The sequence below is a fragment of the Jaculus jaculus genome, chromosome 23 (assembly GCF_020740685.1).
Source record: "Jaculus jaculus isolate mJacJac1 chromosome 23, mJacJac1.mat.Y.cur, whole genome shotgun sequence".
NCBI classification, from domain to species: Eukaryota; Metazoa; Chordata; class Mammalia; order Rodentia; family Dipodidae; genus Jaculus; species Jaculus jaculus.
The window spans coordinates 7,807,189-7,824,413 of NC_059124.1; the positions used below are offsets into that span (position 1 = coordinate 7,807,189).

Consider the following 17,225-nt stretch of genomic DNA (forward strand, 5'->3'; position numbering starts at 1 on the left):
GATGTGATAGTAAGATGGTTTGAGGGAGGGAAAAAGAAACATGAGGAGAAAAGGAGGGAAATAGAGACATTTTAATCTGGCGATTTGTGAATGAGCCAGGGGTAGGATCACAGGGAGTCTAAGAAGCGCCCCTGATCCTAGCTGCTGTCTATTTAGGTCACCTAGCTCTGTGCTTGGCGTCTAAAACTCACTGGACCCATTAATGAATTTATTCTTGGATTATAGTTGGGGAGAGAGGGAAGAGGGGAGGGAGAGAAAAAAAAAAAGCCAGGCTCCAGATGTGAGCCTTGATTTGTGAATGGCCTTTCACGTTAATCCTTCTGAACAGGAAATCCTAACAGTCCTGAGAGCCCTCTTAGGATCTGGGTCACTGTCGGCATAATCTCTTCTCCCCCCACTTCTGCTGCTACCCTCCTCTGCCCCCATACCTGCTTCCTCTCTTTCCATCAGAGGACGGGCCCCTGTCAGCACGCACACTTTCTTCTTGCACATATTTGCTTCCCTCCACCTTTGAGCTTCCCTGAAGTAGGGAAGAAAACCAGTTTCCAGGGCTTTCTTCCAAAGTGTTGAACTAAGGCTAAGGGATGAGGGAGGGGAAGGGGTGGCGGCCAGGTGGGGAGGGAGGAACATCTGCTCCCCTCGTTAATTTTTCTTCTTTTTTTTTTTTTGCATACAGAGCTAGGAGAGCAACGAATCTCAGCTAGAGGAATAAGCAGGCAACAGAGTGGCATCATTTTTTAATATTATTACCAGTGAATGCATGATCACACATATTGGCGATGTGCCGTTTCACTGTAACGTGCCCCAGAAGCCCGTGTTTTGTAATAGTCAGCATAAGACATGGCCCGTCAAGGTCCATCGGTCAACTGTTCCCTTTGTTTATTTATTTGAAAAGAAAGGCACGTTAGTTGATTTAGACCAAGCTGACTTCTACTTGGCCCTCCCTGGCCATCCAAAGAAGTCCTGAGCCGACTTCTCCTGCTCTCAACACCCCAGAGATTATTTCTTCTTTTTTATATTTTATTTATTTAGTTGAGAGAAAGAGAGAGGGAGAGAGAGAGAGAGAAAGAGGGAGAAAGGGCGCACCAAGGCCTCTAGCAACTGCAAACGAACTCCAGATGCATGCGCCCCCTTGTGCAACTGGATTACGTGGGTTCTGGAGAGTCGAACTCATATCCTTTGGCTTTGCAGGCAAGTGCCTTAACCACTAAGCCATCTCCCCAGCCCTCCACAGAGTATTTCTTACAAAGATGCTGGCCAGAGGATTGTGGAGTGGATGGAGAGAGAAGATCTTCCTCGGGCTGAGGGTGACAGTGTCCCTACCAGTTCTGTCTAGTTGCTGCTTTTGGGGTGGGGGAGCAGTCTGGATGCAGGGTGTAAGCGTGACCAGGGTGATGGGGTGATAGCAAAAGAGCGGGAAGCAGCCCGGAGCGCGTTCTCCGGCTGCTGAAATCCAGCCTCTCCCGGTGTGCTGGCGGGTCACGCTCTGATCTCACTGCAGCCTTCCCTTGTGCGTTCCTTAAGTGGAACCGTCAGAAGTGACCTGAGCCCCGAGACTCACCCTGCCTGCTCAAGACCATTAGCTGCCTTGAGGGCTGAGTCCATGAAGGCTCACCAGATCCCTCATGGGGCGTTTCTGATGAAGGTCTCCTCTGTGTGTGTGTGTGGTGTTTCCACTGTGGCCAGGCAAAGTTGATGTTGATAAACTAACGGCATAGACAGAACTCAATTTTGCCTGCTTTTGCTGGTCTTGTTTTGTTCCGTGTTGGAAGCTTTTTGCTGGCATGGATGAACACAGAAGCAGTATCAATTCTTACAGATCCACACTTACTTTAGGTCTCAAACAATAGAAGTTAAAGTGCATGAGCTAACATATCAAATTGTTGTTTTACCCATAATGCTGTTTTTTTAAAACAAATTGTTTATTTTTATTTATTTATTTGAGAGCAACAAAGAGAGAAAGAGAGAGAGAGAGAGAGAGAGAGAATGGGTGCGCCAGGGCCTCCAGCAAACGAACTCCAGATGTGTGTGCCACCTTGCGCATCTATCTGGCATATGTGGGTGTTGGGGAATCGAGCCACAGGCAAGCGCTTAAAGCTAAGCCATCTCTCCAGCCCCATAATGCTGTTTTTATCTACCAAATTGATGTTTGTTTAATAGTAGATAATTCAATGACATATAATCTGAATGAACGGCCAGTGCAGACTTAAAGTACCCACCTGTCTGACTTGGTTATCGATGCAGTCACCTTCTTGTTGCTGAGACAATGCACCCGAGGAAAAGCAGCTGATAGGAAGAGTTTTTTTTTTTTTTTTTTTTTTTTTTTTTTTTTTTTTTTTTGGTTTAGAGTCTTAAGAGGAAGCTTCATGATGGCATGGATGATGGAAGATGGTGGAGCAGAGGCTGGGCATCAGCTCCTGACCAATGCCAGGTGGTAAACAGCAGCAGGAGGGTGAGTCTAGCTAATGCTGGAAAACCCGGGGGCCAACGAACCCTCCTCTAGCAAGGCTTTGCCTCCCAAACTACCACCGACTGAAGAGAAGCATATTCAAAACAAACAAGCTTATGAGGTGTCTCATTCAAGCCCCCACATTCTTCCCCTGCACCCCAGCGACCCACAACCACCCATGACATCAAATGTGCCCAGTACAACCTGAAAAAAAAACCTCATAGTTTTTGTCAATCCCACACTGTTCAAAATTCCAAAGTCCAAGTTCTCACCTGAGACTCAAGACAGCCTCTCAACTGTACACCTGTAAAATTAAACCACAAGTTAACTAGACATAATGACACAGACTAAAACCTTCACACTGCACAAGATGCCACTGGGCATAGCAAGGGAAGATGGAACCAGTGTGAGATTTAAGATGAACAGGGCAAATATCAAACCCTGTAGCCCAAGTCCAACATCTATACTTGGTGATGAGGGCTGGAGAGATGGCTTAGCGGTTAAGTGCTTGCCTGCGAAGCCAAAGGACCCCAGTTCGAGGCTCGTTTCTCCAGGACCCACAATAGCCAGATGCACAAGGGGGTGCATGCGTCTGGAGTTCATTTGCTGTGGCTGGAGGCCCTGGTGTGCACATTCTCTCTCTCTCTCTCTCTCTCTCTCTCTCCCTCTTTCTCTGTCTGTCACTCTCAAATAAATAAATAAAAATAAACAACATATATTATAATTGGCGATGAGGTCTCTGGGGTTCCAGTTCTGCCCCTCCAGCTAGGCTGCTTAAAGCTTGGAGGAAAATCCACCCCAAGCTGACAATTCTCTTTGGCAGCTGTCCTATAGTCCTGGCATCTCCAAAGTCCTAGAGTCTCCACAACAACCAGTGGTTCCATACTGTCGCAGTTAGGTTTGCATTGCTGGTAGAAATCACCCGACCAAGAGAAGCTTGTGGGGAAAAGGAGGTTTATTTTGGCTTACAGGATCGAGGGGGAAGCTCCATAATGGCAGAGGAAAATGATGGCATGAGCAGAGGGTGGACATCACCCCCTGGCCAACATAAGGTGGACCATAGCAACAGGAGAGTGTCCCAAACACTGGAAACTGGCTGTAACACCCATAAACCCCTCCCCCAACAATACACTGCCTCCGGGGAGTGTTAATTTCCAATTGTCATCAGCTGGGGAACCTAGCATCCAGAACACTTAAGTTTATGGGGGACACCTGAATCAAACCACCACCCATACTATGGCCCCCATGGCCTCTATTCAGGGACTGTGACCTGCTCCACATTGCCTGTGTTGTAAATCCCACGACTATGTCTTTTCTGTATCTGTTATATTCTCATATGACTAAGTGGGCTGCCAAATTTGTTATTTCATGGGGGAATAAAGCCAACTTTGAAGGCAGGAAAAGTTTTCGGCATTCTTTAGGGCAGGGCAGCTGGTCTAATCTCAATGGTACTCATCTCTCAAACAGTTTAAACAGGCTACTACCTCCTGCCCAAGACTTTCATTTCTTTCTGTGCTCTATCCTTCTACACACCAGTTAATTTCATTTAAATTCAACGCCACTCATGTTCTCAGGACACAGGCAGAATGCAGCCAGCTTCTCATACAAACTGCCTCTAGCCCAGCAATTACTTCTTTCAACTCTCAGCAAAATGCTTTATCAAGCTCTTTTTACGGCACTACGACGTGTGTCCTAATCCCAGGTCTCAGGTCCTTCCGGATTCTTCCTGCAAATCAGTTCCAAAAGATCAAAAGCTACGTGGTCAGGTTTTTACGCAGTAATGACCCCATTCCTCTGATACTGATTTCCTTTTGAAGTCACCTTCTCATGGCTGGGACAACGTACCCAACCAAAAGCAGCCGGTGGGAGGGAAGGATTTATTTTGGCTGGCAGCCTTGAGGGGAAGTTTCATGATGACGGGAAAGCATGGCATGAACAGAGGCTGGAGGTCACCTCTGCCATATCAGATGGACAGCAGCAGCAGGAAATGGGCCAGCTAACACTGGCAAGCTAAGGGTTAAGGGACCTCAAGGTCCACCCCCAGCCACACACCTCTAGCAAGGATCCACCTCCCAGCAAAACAAGCGAGTTTATGGGGGGCATCTGGTTCAAACCACCACAGTCAACTAACTGGGTCTTACAAAACACCCCAACCACAGCAGATGTTCAGCTGATGGTTGGAATCATCTCCGCACTTGTTTCTTGGTCTCCCTTCCTCCTCTGTTCCAACAACTGTCTTCCCTTCTCAGTTCAATTGTCTCCGGAATTCCCTCACTGAAAATGCTCACTATGGACCTGGAATAATGTGTAATGGAGAAAGGAAAACCAGAGGTGGGTGGTCTCTGGTTCTATCCGGTCTCTCCACCTCTCTCTCTTTGTAAGATATATTTTTAGGGCTGTAGGGATGGCTTAGCAATTAACATGTTTGCCTGCAAAGCCAAGGGACCCAGGTTCGATTCCCCAGGACCCACGTTAGCCAGATGCACAAGGGCGGCACAGGTGTCTGGAGTTCCTTTGCAGTGGCTGGAGGCTCTGGCGCGCCCATTCTCTCTCTGTACCTCTCTTTCTCCCTCTTTCTCTGTCAAATAAATAATAAAGTATTTTTTTTTAATATTTTTATTTTATTTATTTATTTGAGAGAGAGAGAGAATGGGCACACCAGGGCCATCAGCCACTGTGAACGAACTCCAGATGTGTGCACCCCCTTGTGCATCTGGCTTACGTGGTTCCTGGAGAGTCAAACCAGGATCCTTTGGCTTTGTAGGCAAACGCCTTAACCTCTAAGCCATCTTTCCAGTCCCCCCCCCATATATATATATCCATTGTCTAACCACGTAGGGCTCTATATGTTACTAACAAATAGACAGGTAGATCCTTAATAAATAGATGAAGAAGTAGATAGATGGAGAGGTGGTAGATAACTGGGGTAGCAGATGCTATTTTGAGATAAGCAAACTTGGAGGAGAGGGCAGAGGTCTAAGATAAGGACTAGAAAATCAAATTAGAAGCACACTGGTGCCTGTGGTCCAGTAGAGACACAAGCAAAGAGTTGAAGTGTGGAGGAAAGCATAAGACACATGAGGAGAAAGTCCTTCATTAGATAACTTCCACCCCCTGACTCCCACGCTCACAGAACCCTGCATCAGCCTCCCGTGTCAATTCCATTAACTGTCTTTCTGATCCTAAAACCAGTCCTGTGGCTTCCTTTCCTGGAGCCTGAGGCTAATACTCTTCCTTCCGCCTAAATCATTTGTCTGCCCCTTGTTGGCGGCTCAGGCAAGTTTCCTTGGGCCCTAGGCAGGGATCCGCTCCCAGTATCCTCATGGCACCCTATCGTCCAGACGATGCTCTTCTGGGTTATCTTAAAGTAATCAATGTAAAATCAGAGCTCAGGGCTGGGGAGAAGCCTCGGTGCCTAAGGAACTCGCCGCACCAGTGTGGGTACCTGAGTTTGGATCCCCCAGAACCCACCTAAAGGCAGATGCAGCAGCGCACCTGTCCTTGACACCTTTCCCATGGTGAGAGAGAGGCAGAGACGGGGCCACTCCCCCGAAGCTTGCAGGCCGGCAGCCTGGACTCTCAGCGGGGAACAACAGGAGACTTCACCCCCAGCCAAGCAGAAGATGAGGACAAAAGCTTGGGGTTGTTCTCTGACCTTGACATGTGCACGTTGGTGCACGCATGTCTGCACACACACACACACACACACACACACACACACCATGCTCATACCAAGACAATTAAAAAAAAATCAGACACTTAGTGTCTTTTACTTTTCTTAGGCTCTACCACCAAGGAAATAGGAAATATGCCAGTCTTAGACATTGATTCATTAATGGCACCCTGGAGTAATAATTTGCATGTAGTAAGTAATATACATGCTTATGTTCTTTGGTTTGGGGGATTGATTTATTTATTTATGAGAGGGAGGGAGAGAGAGAGGGGTAAGAGAAAATGGGCACACCAGGGCCTCCAGCCACTGCAAACAAACTGCAGATGCATGTGCCCCCTTGTGCACCTGGCATACGTGGGTCCTGAAGATCCGAACCGGGATCCTTTGGCTTCGCAGGCAAATTCCTTAATCGCTAAGCCATCTCTCCAGCTACCTCTCCCCCAACCTTTTAAGATAGGGTCTCATGTAGTACAGAATGACCTTCAACTCCCTATATAGATAAGGATGACCTTGAACTCCTAATCCTCTTGCCTCTACCTCCAAAGTACTTTCATTGTGGGTGGGTATCATCATGCCGGAATCTTAATAAATAGTTAGAGAGAGAGAATAGGTGTACCATAGCCTCAACCCACCAACTCCAAATGCATATGCCATTTTGCCATCTGGCTTTATATGGGTACTGGGGAATTGAACCTGGGTCATTAGGCCTCACAGGCAAGTGCCCTAACCACTGAGCAATCTCTTCAGCCCCTTAATATTTTTGAGACAGAGCCTCACTTTATAGCCTAGGCTGCCCTCCAATATTCAGTCATCCCATTTCCACCTTTGCTGCACTAGGATTAAAGGGGTACGCCATCACACGTGGCAGAATGGATCAACAAAGTCGATTTCCACCTTTCATACACTAGGATTAAAGGGGCACGCCATCATGTTTGGCGGAATGGATGAACAAAGTTAACATTAAGGGTATTTTCTCCTCATCCTCTCTTACATTTCCATTCTCTTCCAGCCCAACGCTCCTTCTTTTCGATGTCTTACTTGTAGCGCCTCCATTTCTCTTTGGTTCTGTACACTTTCCAAGTCTTCTGTGGTTCAATGGGCCGATCTTGTGAACTGACTCCCGATTGTTCTCTGTACATTTTGTTCTGAGACAATACCTAGGGGTCACAAACCATTCTTTTATTAAATGTATTTATTTATTTGAGAGAGAGAGAGAGAGAGAAACAGGGAGAGAGAGAGAGAGAGAGAGAGAAAGAGAGAGAGAGAGAGAATGAATGGGCTCACCAGGACCTCCAACCACTGCAAATGAACTCCAGAAGCATGTGTTGTCCCCTTGTGCATCTGGCTTATGTGGGTCCTGGGAGTTCAAACCTGGGCCCTTTGGCTTTGCAGGCAAGCGCCTTAACCACCACGCCATCTCTCCAGCCCACGAATCGTTCTTGGAAATTATCATTTGGGCTTTGACTTAGATGAGGTTGCTTACTCAGAGTGTGGTCTGTAGACAGGTCCACCAGCATCACCTGGGAGCTTTACCTGAAGCACACCCTTAAGACCTAGGCCGGTTCCACTTCCATGTTTTCACAGGGTCCCCTAAGATGCTGCGGTACGCTGGAGCGCTGCTGCGAAAGACCCCGTCTCCTACAGGAAGATGTGAAGAGCGGAAGAGGCATTTCGTCCATGTGACACGTCCCCAGGGAGACATAGAGACGGAGTTAAGAGGTTTGCTGGAAGACGAACGAAAGTGACAGGAGGCAAAATTCTCCAGGGACAGCATCAGACTACATTGCTGGTTCTGCTTCTTGTGAGGAGGAGAGAAGAGGGGCTGGGCCACAGGAGGCTGACGGAAAGGCAGATAACGCCAAGTTCTGGACAACCCCAGTGGCTGCTCCAGAGTACAGATGGCTTGTTAGGGGAAGTCTTTTATTTTAAATTGACGACTTCCATGATTGTAAACAATATCCCACGGTAATGCCCTCCCTCCTCCCAGTTTCCCTTTTGAAACTCCACTCTCCGTCACATCCCCTCCCCCTGTCAATCAGTCTCTCTTTTATTTTGATGTCATCATCTTTTCCTCCTCTTATGATGGTCTTGTGCAGGTAGTGTCAGGCACTGTGAGGTCATGGATATCGAGGACATTTTGTGTCTGGAGGAGCACGTTGTAAGGAGTCCTACCCTTCCTTTGGCTCTTACATTCTTTCCACCACCTCTTCCACAATGGACCCTGAGCCTTGGAAGGTGGGACAGAGATATTGCAATGCTGAGCACTCCTCTGTCACTTCTTCTCAGCACCATAATGCATTCTGAGTCATCCCAAGGTCACCCCCATCTGAAAAAAGAAGGTTCTCTAACCAAAAATGAGAGTAGCATTAATACATGGGTATGAACATTAAGAGAAGTGCTCACTGAGCAGTTTGATGAGCACAGTATATACATTTAGCCAGACAGCAGCAACCTCTAGGGCTCTGTTATAGGTTTTCTGTATCAGGGATGTGTTCCCTCCCATGGAGCGGGCCTCCAGTTAAATTAGAGGGCAGTTGGTTTTCCCCATAACAGACGTGCCACTATTGTGCCTGTTGGCTCATTTGGGCTGGCTGGCCAAATACAAGGTTTGCAGTGTCCACTGTTCAGTATCTTCACTGGTGATTTCTCTCTCTCCCATTGAACTGCATGCAGAATGGTGTTTTTCCAGCTTTCTGTCAGCTGGTCTACAGGGAGGAGGTTTTCAGGTCAGTTCCAACAGGATTTCTCAGTGACCTTGCAGCCCAGGTATGTGGAGTCTTCAGCAACAGGGTCTTACCATCTATTCCTGGTGGGAAACCAAGGGCCTCGGCAATGGCCTGTAATGTTTGGGGTGCATCAGGGACCTCCCTGGCCAACAACTCACTGGAAGGCATCTCATCGTTGGCACTGAAAATTTTCTAGTAACAATCTATGGCTCCTGAGTGTTTCGTTGTCCAAAAAAGTAGGTTTCCCTATGACTTATTTATAACATCTTAGATTTTGACCAGCCCTCCCTCCACCTTTCCTTTACTCAGTCTCTTCCCCTGACCCCACTTGGGCCTTTTCACCCATTTTTAGGGGAATTCCTCATGGCTCTGTGGTGGCCGGGACCTTGTAACCTACCGTGTTCAATCTTCGGATGAGGGTTGTCCAGGAGGTCTGTGGTTTCTGCATGAAAGCAAAGGCAGATGCGGAAGGTGGCGACAGCTGGGGGCTGTGAGCTTATTAAACAGGGGGATCTGAGCAGTCTGTCTCCATGCATCTAGAGGTAACTAAGCAGAACAGAGAGAGAGATAGAAAGAAAGAGAAAGAAGAAAGGGAAAGAAAAGAAAGGAAAGGAAAAGAAAAGAAAAGAAAACAATGTTGGGAGAGCTGGTGGTAGGCACACAGGAAGCAGATTTAAGGTGATACCACATGAAGGAGGGCTGACTAGCTTGTTTTTATCCTGCCCTCTTATTCTTCAAGGAGCAACCTTCCCACTTGTCTCAGAACGAGAAGCTCTAGGGAATTCTTTGCCCTTGGGAGCCCAGGCAGCCCATAAAGACAATATGCATCCAGCAATTACAAGTGCAGTGTCAGGATCTCTGACCACACCCTTCTCAAGCTCAGCAGGGACAGACCTATCCTTACAACAGCCACAGGGTCACCCCAAAATAAAAGGGGCTCAGCCTATAACTCCAGTGATAGGACACTTGCCCAGCGTGTGCAGTGTCCTGGGTTTAATACCTTCAGTCAATCAATCAACCGCAGGCTGGAAGATAATTCAACCCCCGCCCACCCGTGGCCAGCCATGGATGCCTCATGCCTCAATGTACTTTCTTCCACATTCATGGGCCGTTGTCATTCTTGCGCATGTGTAAACACAGCCAACTGCACGTGCAAAGTCCTATGCACCCATTTCACATTAACCCTCTCACACATTCCCTTCAAAATCAGCGTGCACATTTGCCAAGCGCTGATATAGGCTGTCGTGTGTACCCCTGCTATCCCGGCAAACAACTGAACAACCACAACCAAGTTCCCAAAACACTCCCACGCGTGGACGCATTCACTGGTGGGAGAGGCTGTAACATCAGAAAGCTGTCTCAACCAGCAGCAACAGAAATAAGACAATGCAATCATCGGATGTTCAGAAATACAGGGACTTCGTGGTGAATTAAAACCAAGAAACATCTGGAGGAGATTTGTGTCTGGGACTTCCAGACCACGACTCAAAAGAGAGTTTCAGGCCAGGAGAGATGGTTTAGTGGCTGAGGCACTTGCCTGAGAAGCCTAAGGACCCAGGCTCGATTCCCCAGTTCCCACAGAAACCAGCTGCACAAGCTGGTGCATCATCCGGAGTCCATCTGCCCTTTCTCTCCCTCCCTCTAAATAAGTAAATAAATAAAATACTTTTTTAAAGAACAAGAAGGAGGGCTGGAGAGATGGCTTAGTGGTTAAGCGCTTGCCTGTGAAGCCTAAGGACCCCGGTTCAAGGCTCGGTTCCCCAGGTCCCACGTTAGCCAGATGCACAAGGGGGCGCAGGAGTCTGGAGTTCGTTTGCAGAGGCTGGAAGCCCTGGTGTGCCCATTCTCTCTCTCTCCCTCTATCTGTCTTTCTCTCTGTGTCTGTCGCTCTCAAATAAATAAATAAAAAATTAAAAAAAAAAAAAAAGAACAAGAAGGATAATTTCCTTGGCTTTTGATGCCCGTGACAGACTCCTACACCGTGGATTCTAGAACGATGATGCTGGCCGTGGCCCCGTCTCCCATAGTGGGGACAAAATGCTCTCAGGTTGCATGCGGGGGGGGGGGGGGGGGGGGGGAGGGGGGAAGAAACACTTGCATATGGAAAGAGAACTATGCATTTCCGTAGAGCCCTGAGGTATAGAGAGGAAGAGGACCCAAACCCTGGCATCAGGGTGGGCATTAAACTCCAGCTTTGCCATTTTTTACCTGTTGAACATCAAGGGCACCTACGAAGTAAGCTGCCCGGCATGCAAACAGCGAGTGAGGCTTTCCTCCTCCTCAACCGCCCCGACAGGCTACACGGCCCTCCCCGCAGCGCAGTTGCTTAGACCAGGATCTGCCCTGCAGGCTCAGACTTCAGCGGGGTTTTCTAAATTCCTCCTCTTTTTCCCTTTTGCGGGGTTTCATTTCTTTTTTTAATTTGTTTATTTTCCTTTGCAAATGGGATTTGGTGGCATGAAGTTCTCGCGGGCCTGGGTGAAGGAAACAGGGCTTTCCTCAGCTACCCATAGCTTCCCCAGGCCCCCTCCTGTCTGTAATTCTTCTTATTCCTCAAAAGGATGGTGTGTGTGTGTTGGGGGTGGGGGTAAGTGTGAAGAAGGACTGTCGTTTTCAGTGTCTCTCGTAGTGCGACCCAGCTAAAAAGCCTTGTCCTCTCAACCGAGGGCAGTTGTTTTTCTCTGGAAGTCCACTTGACTTTCAATGGGTTCCCAGGTGATATGAGACGCAGAGCTATTCTCATCCCGTTGCCCTGGGAGTTGGTTCAGCGCTCCTGGCACAACCCGTTCCTCCCTCTCCCCCTCCTCTCCTCCCTGGCACTCTTGGCTGCCTCCCTTCTTCCCTAGCCCTGGGACCCAGCTGCGCCCTCCAGGGAGACGCGGCTGCCAGGATACCCGCGGGAGGAGCAGCCGGAGGGCGGAGCGGGGCGCGGGAGGGGAGGCGCGCAGGGTGGAGGCCCGTGGCACAGCCCGAGGGGCACCGCTGGGGGCTGCATCTGCTGCCAGGAGGCTTTTCGGCGGCGGCTGCCTGGTAACGGGGCTGCCAGAACCCGCGAGCGCGCGAGAGGCAGGGCGCAGGGCAGTGGCTTTTTGACGTCAGGACCAACCGAAGGGGTGGTGTGGGAGGGCATCGTGCCAGCCAACTCAGCCCGCTCCACAGCCAGCCCGGGCCGTCGGCGCGAGAGGACCCCCCACCCAGCGAGGTGCCCAGCGAGCGTGAGTGGAAGAGTGGGGGAGCGTGGGTGGGTGGGTGCAGAGCGCGGGGACCTGCGGGCCGGGAGAGGGGCGCGCAGCATGCCCCCTGTGCCCGGGCCATGGAGGAGAGCAACCTGGTGCCCCTGGAGAACGGCGATGCCATGACCCTCAGGGGAGGGGAAACGCTGGCGGGGTGTGCGCAGACCCCCGGGGAAGAGCATAGGTGTTCGCCCCCGACGGCCGGGCTCACCGATGGGCACCGAGAGCCGGCGCCAAGCGGGCCAGGCTTGGAGAGGGGCTCGGAGCCCGGAGGAGGAGGAGGAGAAGGAGGAGGAGAACAGCCTTGGCCAGCATCGCCCGGGGAGGTGCGGCAGCCTGGAAGGCGGACTCCTGAGGATGAGGAGGGTGAAGGCAGCCTGGGCTTGGACACTCCAGAGGAGGAGGAGGAGGAAGAGAAGGACCAGGTCCCCGCGCGCGGCGGAGCTCTGCATCACCAGCGCGTCCTCATCAACATCTCGGGGCTGCGCTTCGAGACCCAGCTGGGTACCCTGGCGCAGTTCCCCGATACCCTCCTGGGGGACCCGGCCAAGCGTCTGCGCTACTTCGACCCGCTCCGGAACGAGTACTTCTTCGACCGCCACCGGCCCAGCTTCGATGCCATCCTGTACTACTACCAGTCCGGGGGTCGTCTGCGCAGACCCGTCAACGTCTCCCTGGATGTCTTCGTGGATGAAATGCGCTTCTACCAGCTGGGCGAAGAGGCCATGGAGCGCTTCCGGGAAGACGAGGGTTTCCTGAAGGAAGAGGAGAAGCCGCTGCCCAGGCGCGAGTTCCAGCGCCAGGTGTGGCTCATCTTCGAGTACCCGGAGAGCTCGGGCTCGGCGCGGGTCATCGCCATCGTGTCCGTCGTGGTCATCCTCATCTCCATCGTCACCTTCTGCCTGGAGACGCTGCCGGAGCTCAGGGACGAGCGCGAGCTGCTGCGGCACCCACCGGGGCCTCGCCGTCCTCCCGAGCCAACCCCGGGGGCCAATGGCAGCGTGGGCAGCAGCTCCCTTCCTTCTGCCCCCACGGTGGCGCCTCTCCTGCGCAGGACCCTGGTGGACCCTTTCTTCATTGTGGAGACCACGTGCGTCATCTGGTTCACGTTCGAGCTGCTGGTGCGCTTCTCCGCCTGCCCCAGCAAGCCGGCCTTCTTCCGGAACATCATGAACATCATTGACCTGGTGGCCATCTTCCCTTACTTCATCACCTTGGGCACCGAGCTGGCGCAGCGACACGAGCCCGTGAGCGCAGGCGCCGGCCAGAACGGGCAGCAGCAGGCCATGTCCCTGGCCATCCTCAGGGTCATCCGCCTGGTCCGGGTGTTCCGCATCTTCAAGCTCTCTCGTCACTCCAAGGGGCTGCAGATCCTGGGCAAGACCTTGCAGGCGTCCATGAGGGAGCTGGGGCTGCTCATCTTCTTCCTCTTCATCGGAGTCATCCTCTTCTCCAGCGCCGTCTACTTCGCCGAGGCCGACAGCCAGGGCTCCCACTTCTCCAGCATCCCCGATGCCTTCTGGTGGGCGGTGGTCACCATGACCACCGTGGGCTACGGAGACATGAGGCCCATCACGGTGGGGGGCAAGATCGTGGGCTCGCTGTGCGCCATCGCCGGGGTCCTCACCATCGCCCTGCCCGTTCCTGTCATCGTGTCCAACTTCAATTATTTCTATCACCGAGAGACCGACCACGAGGAGCAGGCCGCCCTGAAGGGGGAGCCAGCGAGCCAGAGGAGGGGGTCTGGACTGGACACGATAGGCCAGCGGAAGGCCAGCTGGAACAAGGCTTCCTTCTGCAAGGCGGGGGCATCTCTGGACAATTCAGACAGCACCAGAAGGGGTAGCTGTCCCTTAGAGAAGTGTAACCTCAAAGCCAAGAGCAACGTTGACTTGCGGACGTCCTTGTATGCCCTGTGTCTGGACACCAGCAAGGAAACTGACTTGTAAACAGAGACCTGGGCTAATTGGTGGCAATGGGGGTGCAGTGGTGGGCACCCCGTACCTCCCGAGCCTGGGTATCTACCTTATACCACAGAGTATTTCAAGCCCACCTGGTCACCAATGTTTGTCTCTCTCCTTTCCAACCTTCTGCTCTTTAATCTCCCATTTTCCCTCTCCCTCACACCCCCACCCATGGCTCCAGGGTTGCCTATTTTTAAAAAGTACTACATTCCATGACGCAGCAGGAGCTGCTGAAATAGTGAGCGCTGTGAGATGGATGGGTTTGTAGCCCGTTTTCTAGACCCAGCAGCAGAGGGATAACCCAAACAAAAAATGACCTTAAATAGCTCAGATTCCAAGAGATTTTGTAGCCTTCCCCAATTGTGTGCTCCAAATTTACTTTACATGTGACTGTATTTGTATAGGGGCAAATATTATTTTTATGACCGGTGATTTTTTTTATGACTGGATTTGTGTGTGCAGGCGGTGGGGGGAGAAGTCCACGGGACACTGCTTGGATACAGCCTCAAGACACGCACTCACTGAGATTATACCGGCGAGAGAGCGGTTGCCATCGTTTCCTGGGATACTTAGGGCCCAGGCCCTGGCTCGGCTGTTCAGGTTGCTGAGTCTCCAAGTTTCTCTCTTTCCTGGGATGTGGTATTGGTGCTCCCTGTCTAGCATAGGGAATATTCTAAGAGAATAGGCAAATCTGACTTTTCCCATTAGCCTTAAACATTTCTTTGGTAGCTTTCATCAAAGAGCATTATTGTTTTTTTGGGGGGGGGTGAGGTAAAGTCTCACTCTCTAGCCCAGGCTGACCTGGAATTCACTATGGAGTCTCAGGGTGGCCTCGAACTCACAGCGATCCACCTACCCCTGCCTCCAGAGTGCTGGGGTTAAAGGTACACACCACCACACCAGGTTCAAAGAGCTATTTTAATTATATTGGATAAAGACTTCTGATAATTCATTCTCTTCATTTTGATCCCAGAGAATAAAATATGACTGGGTTGAGGCAAGTGTTAATTCAGAGGTAGGAATTTTTTCTTTCTTTCCTTTTTTTTTTGTTTTTGGGTTTTTCAAGGTAGGATCTCACTCTAGCTCAGGCTGACCTAGAATTCACTCTGTAGTCTCAGGGTGGCCTGGAACTCTCAGTGATCCTCCTACCTCTTCTGGGATTAAAGGCGTGTGCCACCACACCCAGCTTTTTTTTTTTTTTTTTTTTTTTTGATGAATGCACCAGGTCGAGGAGAACTTGGGGGGATTTGCTCAGCAGCGTTTTTGTTGATGGCTATTTCCCAGCAGTGGAGCCCATGGTGGGCAGATTCTGCTTATCTGTGGCTGCGTGTGCCACAGACAGCCTGAAATATGCTATCCGGCATGTGCCATTTGACCCATGGTCGAACTGTAGAGATGGGGTTAAAGGAACAGAGTGAGGAGACATCTTCTCCCCCCAACTATCCCCTCTTGTTTCCAGAATCCTGGCTTCTTGTCTCCTTTTCTGCTGGGTTTAAGCCCTCCTTGGCATGGCTTTCTCAGCAGCTCTGAGAAGCATGCCTGATGCACACAGATAAGAAAGCCATTCAGGAAGGCACAGCAGGGCAGTGCCTGGCTTCTCATGGGCCCCTGCGTGGTTTGACAGGGGCAAGAGGTTCTGGTGGGTGGTATGGAAGGGGTTATTTGTCCCCATTAAAGGACAAGTTGTGGGCTCGCCCCGTCCCCGCCCCCAGGAATCTCTAAACTTAGAATGAATCCCTTTGTTCCCTTTCCTGTTGGATGGTGGTGGCCAAACATCAAGGTAGGTTTAACTCTGGCTAGGATTCCTCTCTGGAATTCCTCTCTGGAATGAGCGCCCTGGATTCCCGCTGCTGCTGAAAAGACTCCCAGCAGGCTGTTTTCCTAGCCATCACAGAGAAGCCTGCTGGCCCTCAGTCCCCACGCTGGACACTTTAATGGCTGCTTCTGAGGGTGTGTCTGAGTCTCCTCATAGGTGGTGGTGGGGTGGAGGTCAGGATTCATAAGAGTCAGTGTCTGATTACTCAGTCATTTCCAGTCTCTGGAGGAGACGTGGGGGCTGAGCAGACAGGGTTCTGTTGTTTTCCGCTGCCTGCTGAGCAAAAGGAGAGAGCCCGGGCACTCTGTTTACAGTTTGTGGTCCACCACAGAGCCCGGCGCCTGCCAGAGCTCAATTACACAGCGCCACCTCCAAGCCCTCTGTGTATTTGGGGCTCAGTGCTAACCTGCTAGCCTGGTGACTTGGTGGTAACACCCCAAGGGCTCTGCTGTCCCTACAAAACAAGCCAGGTAGAGCACAGATCTTACAGGCTACACTAGGAAGAAAGCTCCCAACTCAGGCTTAACTGAGTCTGGGTTGGGGGGGGAGGAGACTGATGAGATGTTGATCAATTTATAAGCTTTTTTTGTTCATTTTTATTTATTTATTTGAGAGTGACACAGAGAGAGAGAGAATGGGCGCGCCAGGGCCTCCAACCACTGCAAACAAATTCCAGACGCGTGCACCCCCTTGTGCATCTGGCTAACGTGGGTCCTGGGGAGTCAAGCCTCGAACTGGGGTCCTTAGGCTTCACAGGCAAGCACTTAACCGCTAAGCCATCTCTTCAGCCCTGTTGGTCAATTTAACAGGTACTGCGGCTTTAAGATGTCCAGGTGAGGGGCTGCAATCTTACACACAGGCTTGGGGAGAGAGTGGAGGAAACTAGAAAAGCAAGACTTTAAGTTTTGCATACAGGAGGTGATAGCTCAGCTCAGCAGAGGTCTACAAAAGGGAAGGGGGTGGGTTCCAATTCCAAGTGTTTTCAGGGGAACCCTGGAATCCTGTGCCCCATGCCCTGTTGCAGCCTCCTATCCTGGAGACCAGTGAAGGGAACTGGTTCTGGGGAACCGGGAGAGGCACCCACTGAGCAATTGCCAGTGCGCAGCTCTCCACATTCTCCCTGTTGCCCAGGAGTCTAGAAATCGCTGCTGCGGCATCTCAACCAGCCACCAGGGTGCCATGCGCAGGAATGCGCTGTGAGGCCTGGGCCCTGCCCCGGGCTGGAGAAACCCTCTCCCACCATCCCCTCCTCTGCTTCCTTGATTTTTCCTTCCTAGGCTTCCTGAAGCTTCAGCCTAGCGCCTAGGCCTTCTGGGTCGATAATATAGTGGCTTGAACAATACTTCGTTTAAGATGGTAAAGCA

At 51.0% G+C, this 17,225-nt stretch overlaps 1 protein-coding gene across 1 annotated transcript; it reads left to right on the plus strand.

Annotated features, from left to right (window-relative positions):
• Positions 1-11,875: 11,875 nt before the first annotated feature.
• Positions 11,876-14,477, plus strand: Kcna5 (potassium voltage-gated channel subfamily A member 5). The gene has a single exon (XM_004668609.3). It carries the CDS (start codon positions 12,162-12,164, stop codon positions 14,028-14,030), a length of 1,869 nt encoding a protein of 622 aa, XP_004668666.3. The 5' UTR covers positions 11,876-12,161; the 3' UTR covers positions 14,031-14,477.
• The last annotated feature ends 2,748 nt before the right edge of the window (positions 14,478-17,225 follow it).

Bases quoted from the DNA above. Each gene is read 5' to 3' on its own strand.
- Kcna5 (XM_004668609.3), top strand. From the start codon at position 12,162: ATGGAGGAGAGCAACCTGGTGCCCCTGGAGAACGGCGATGCCATGACC.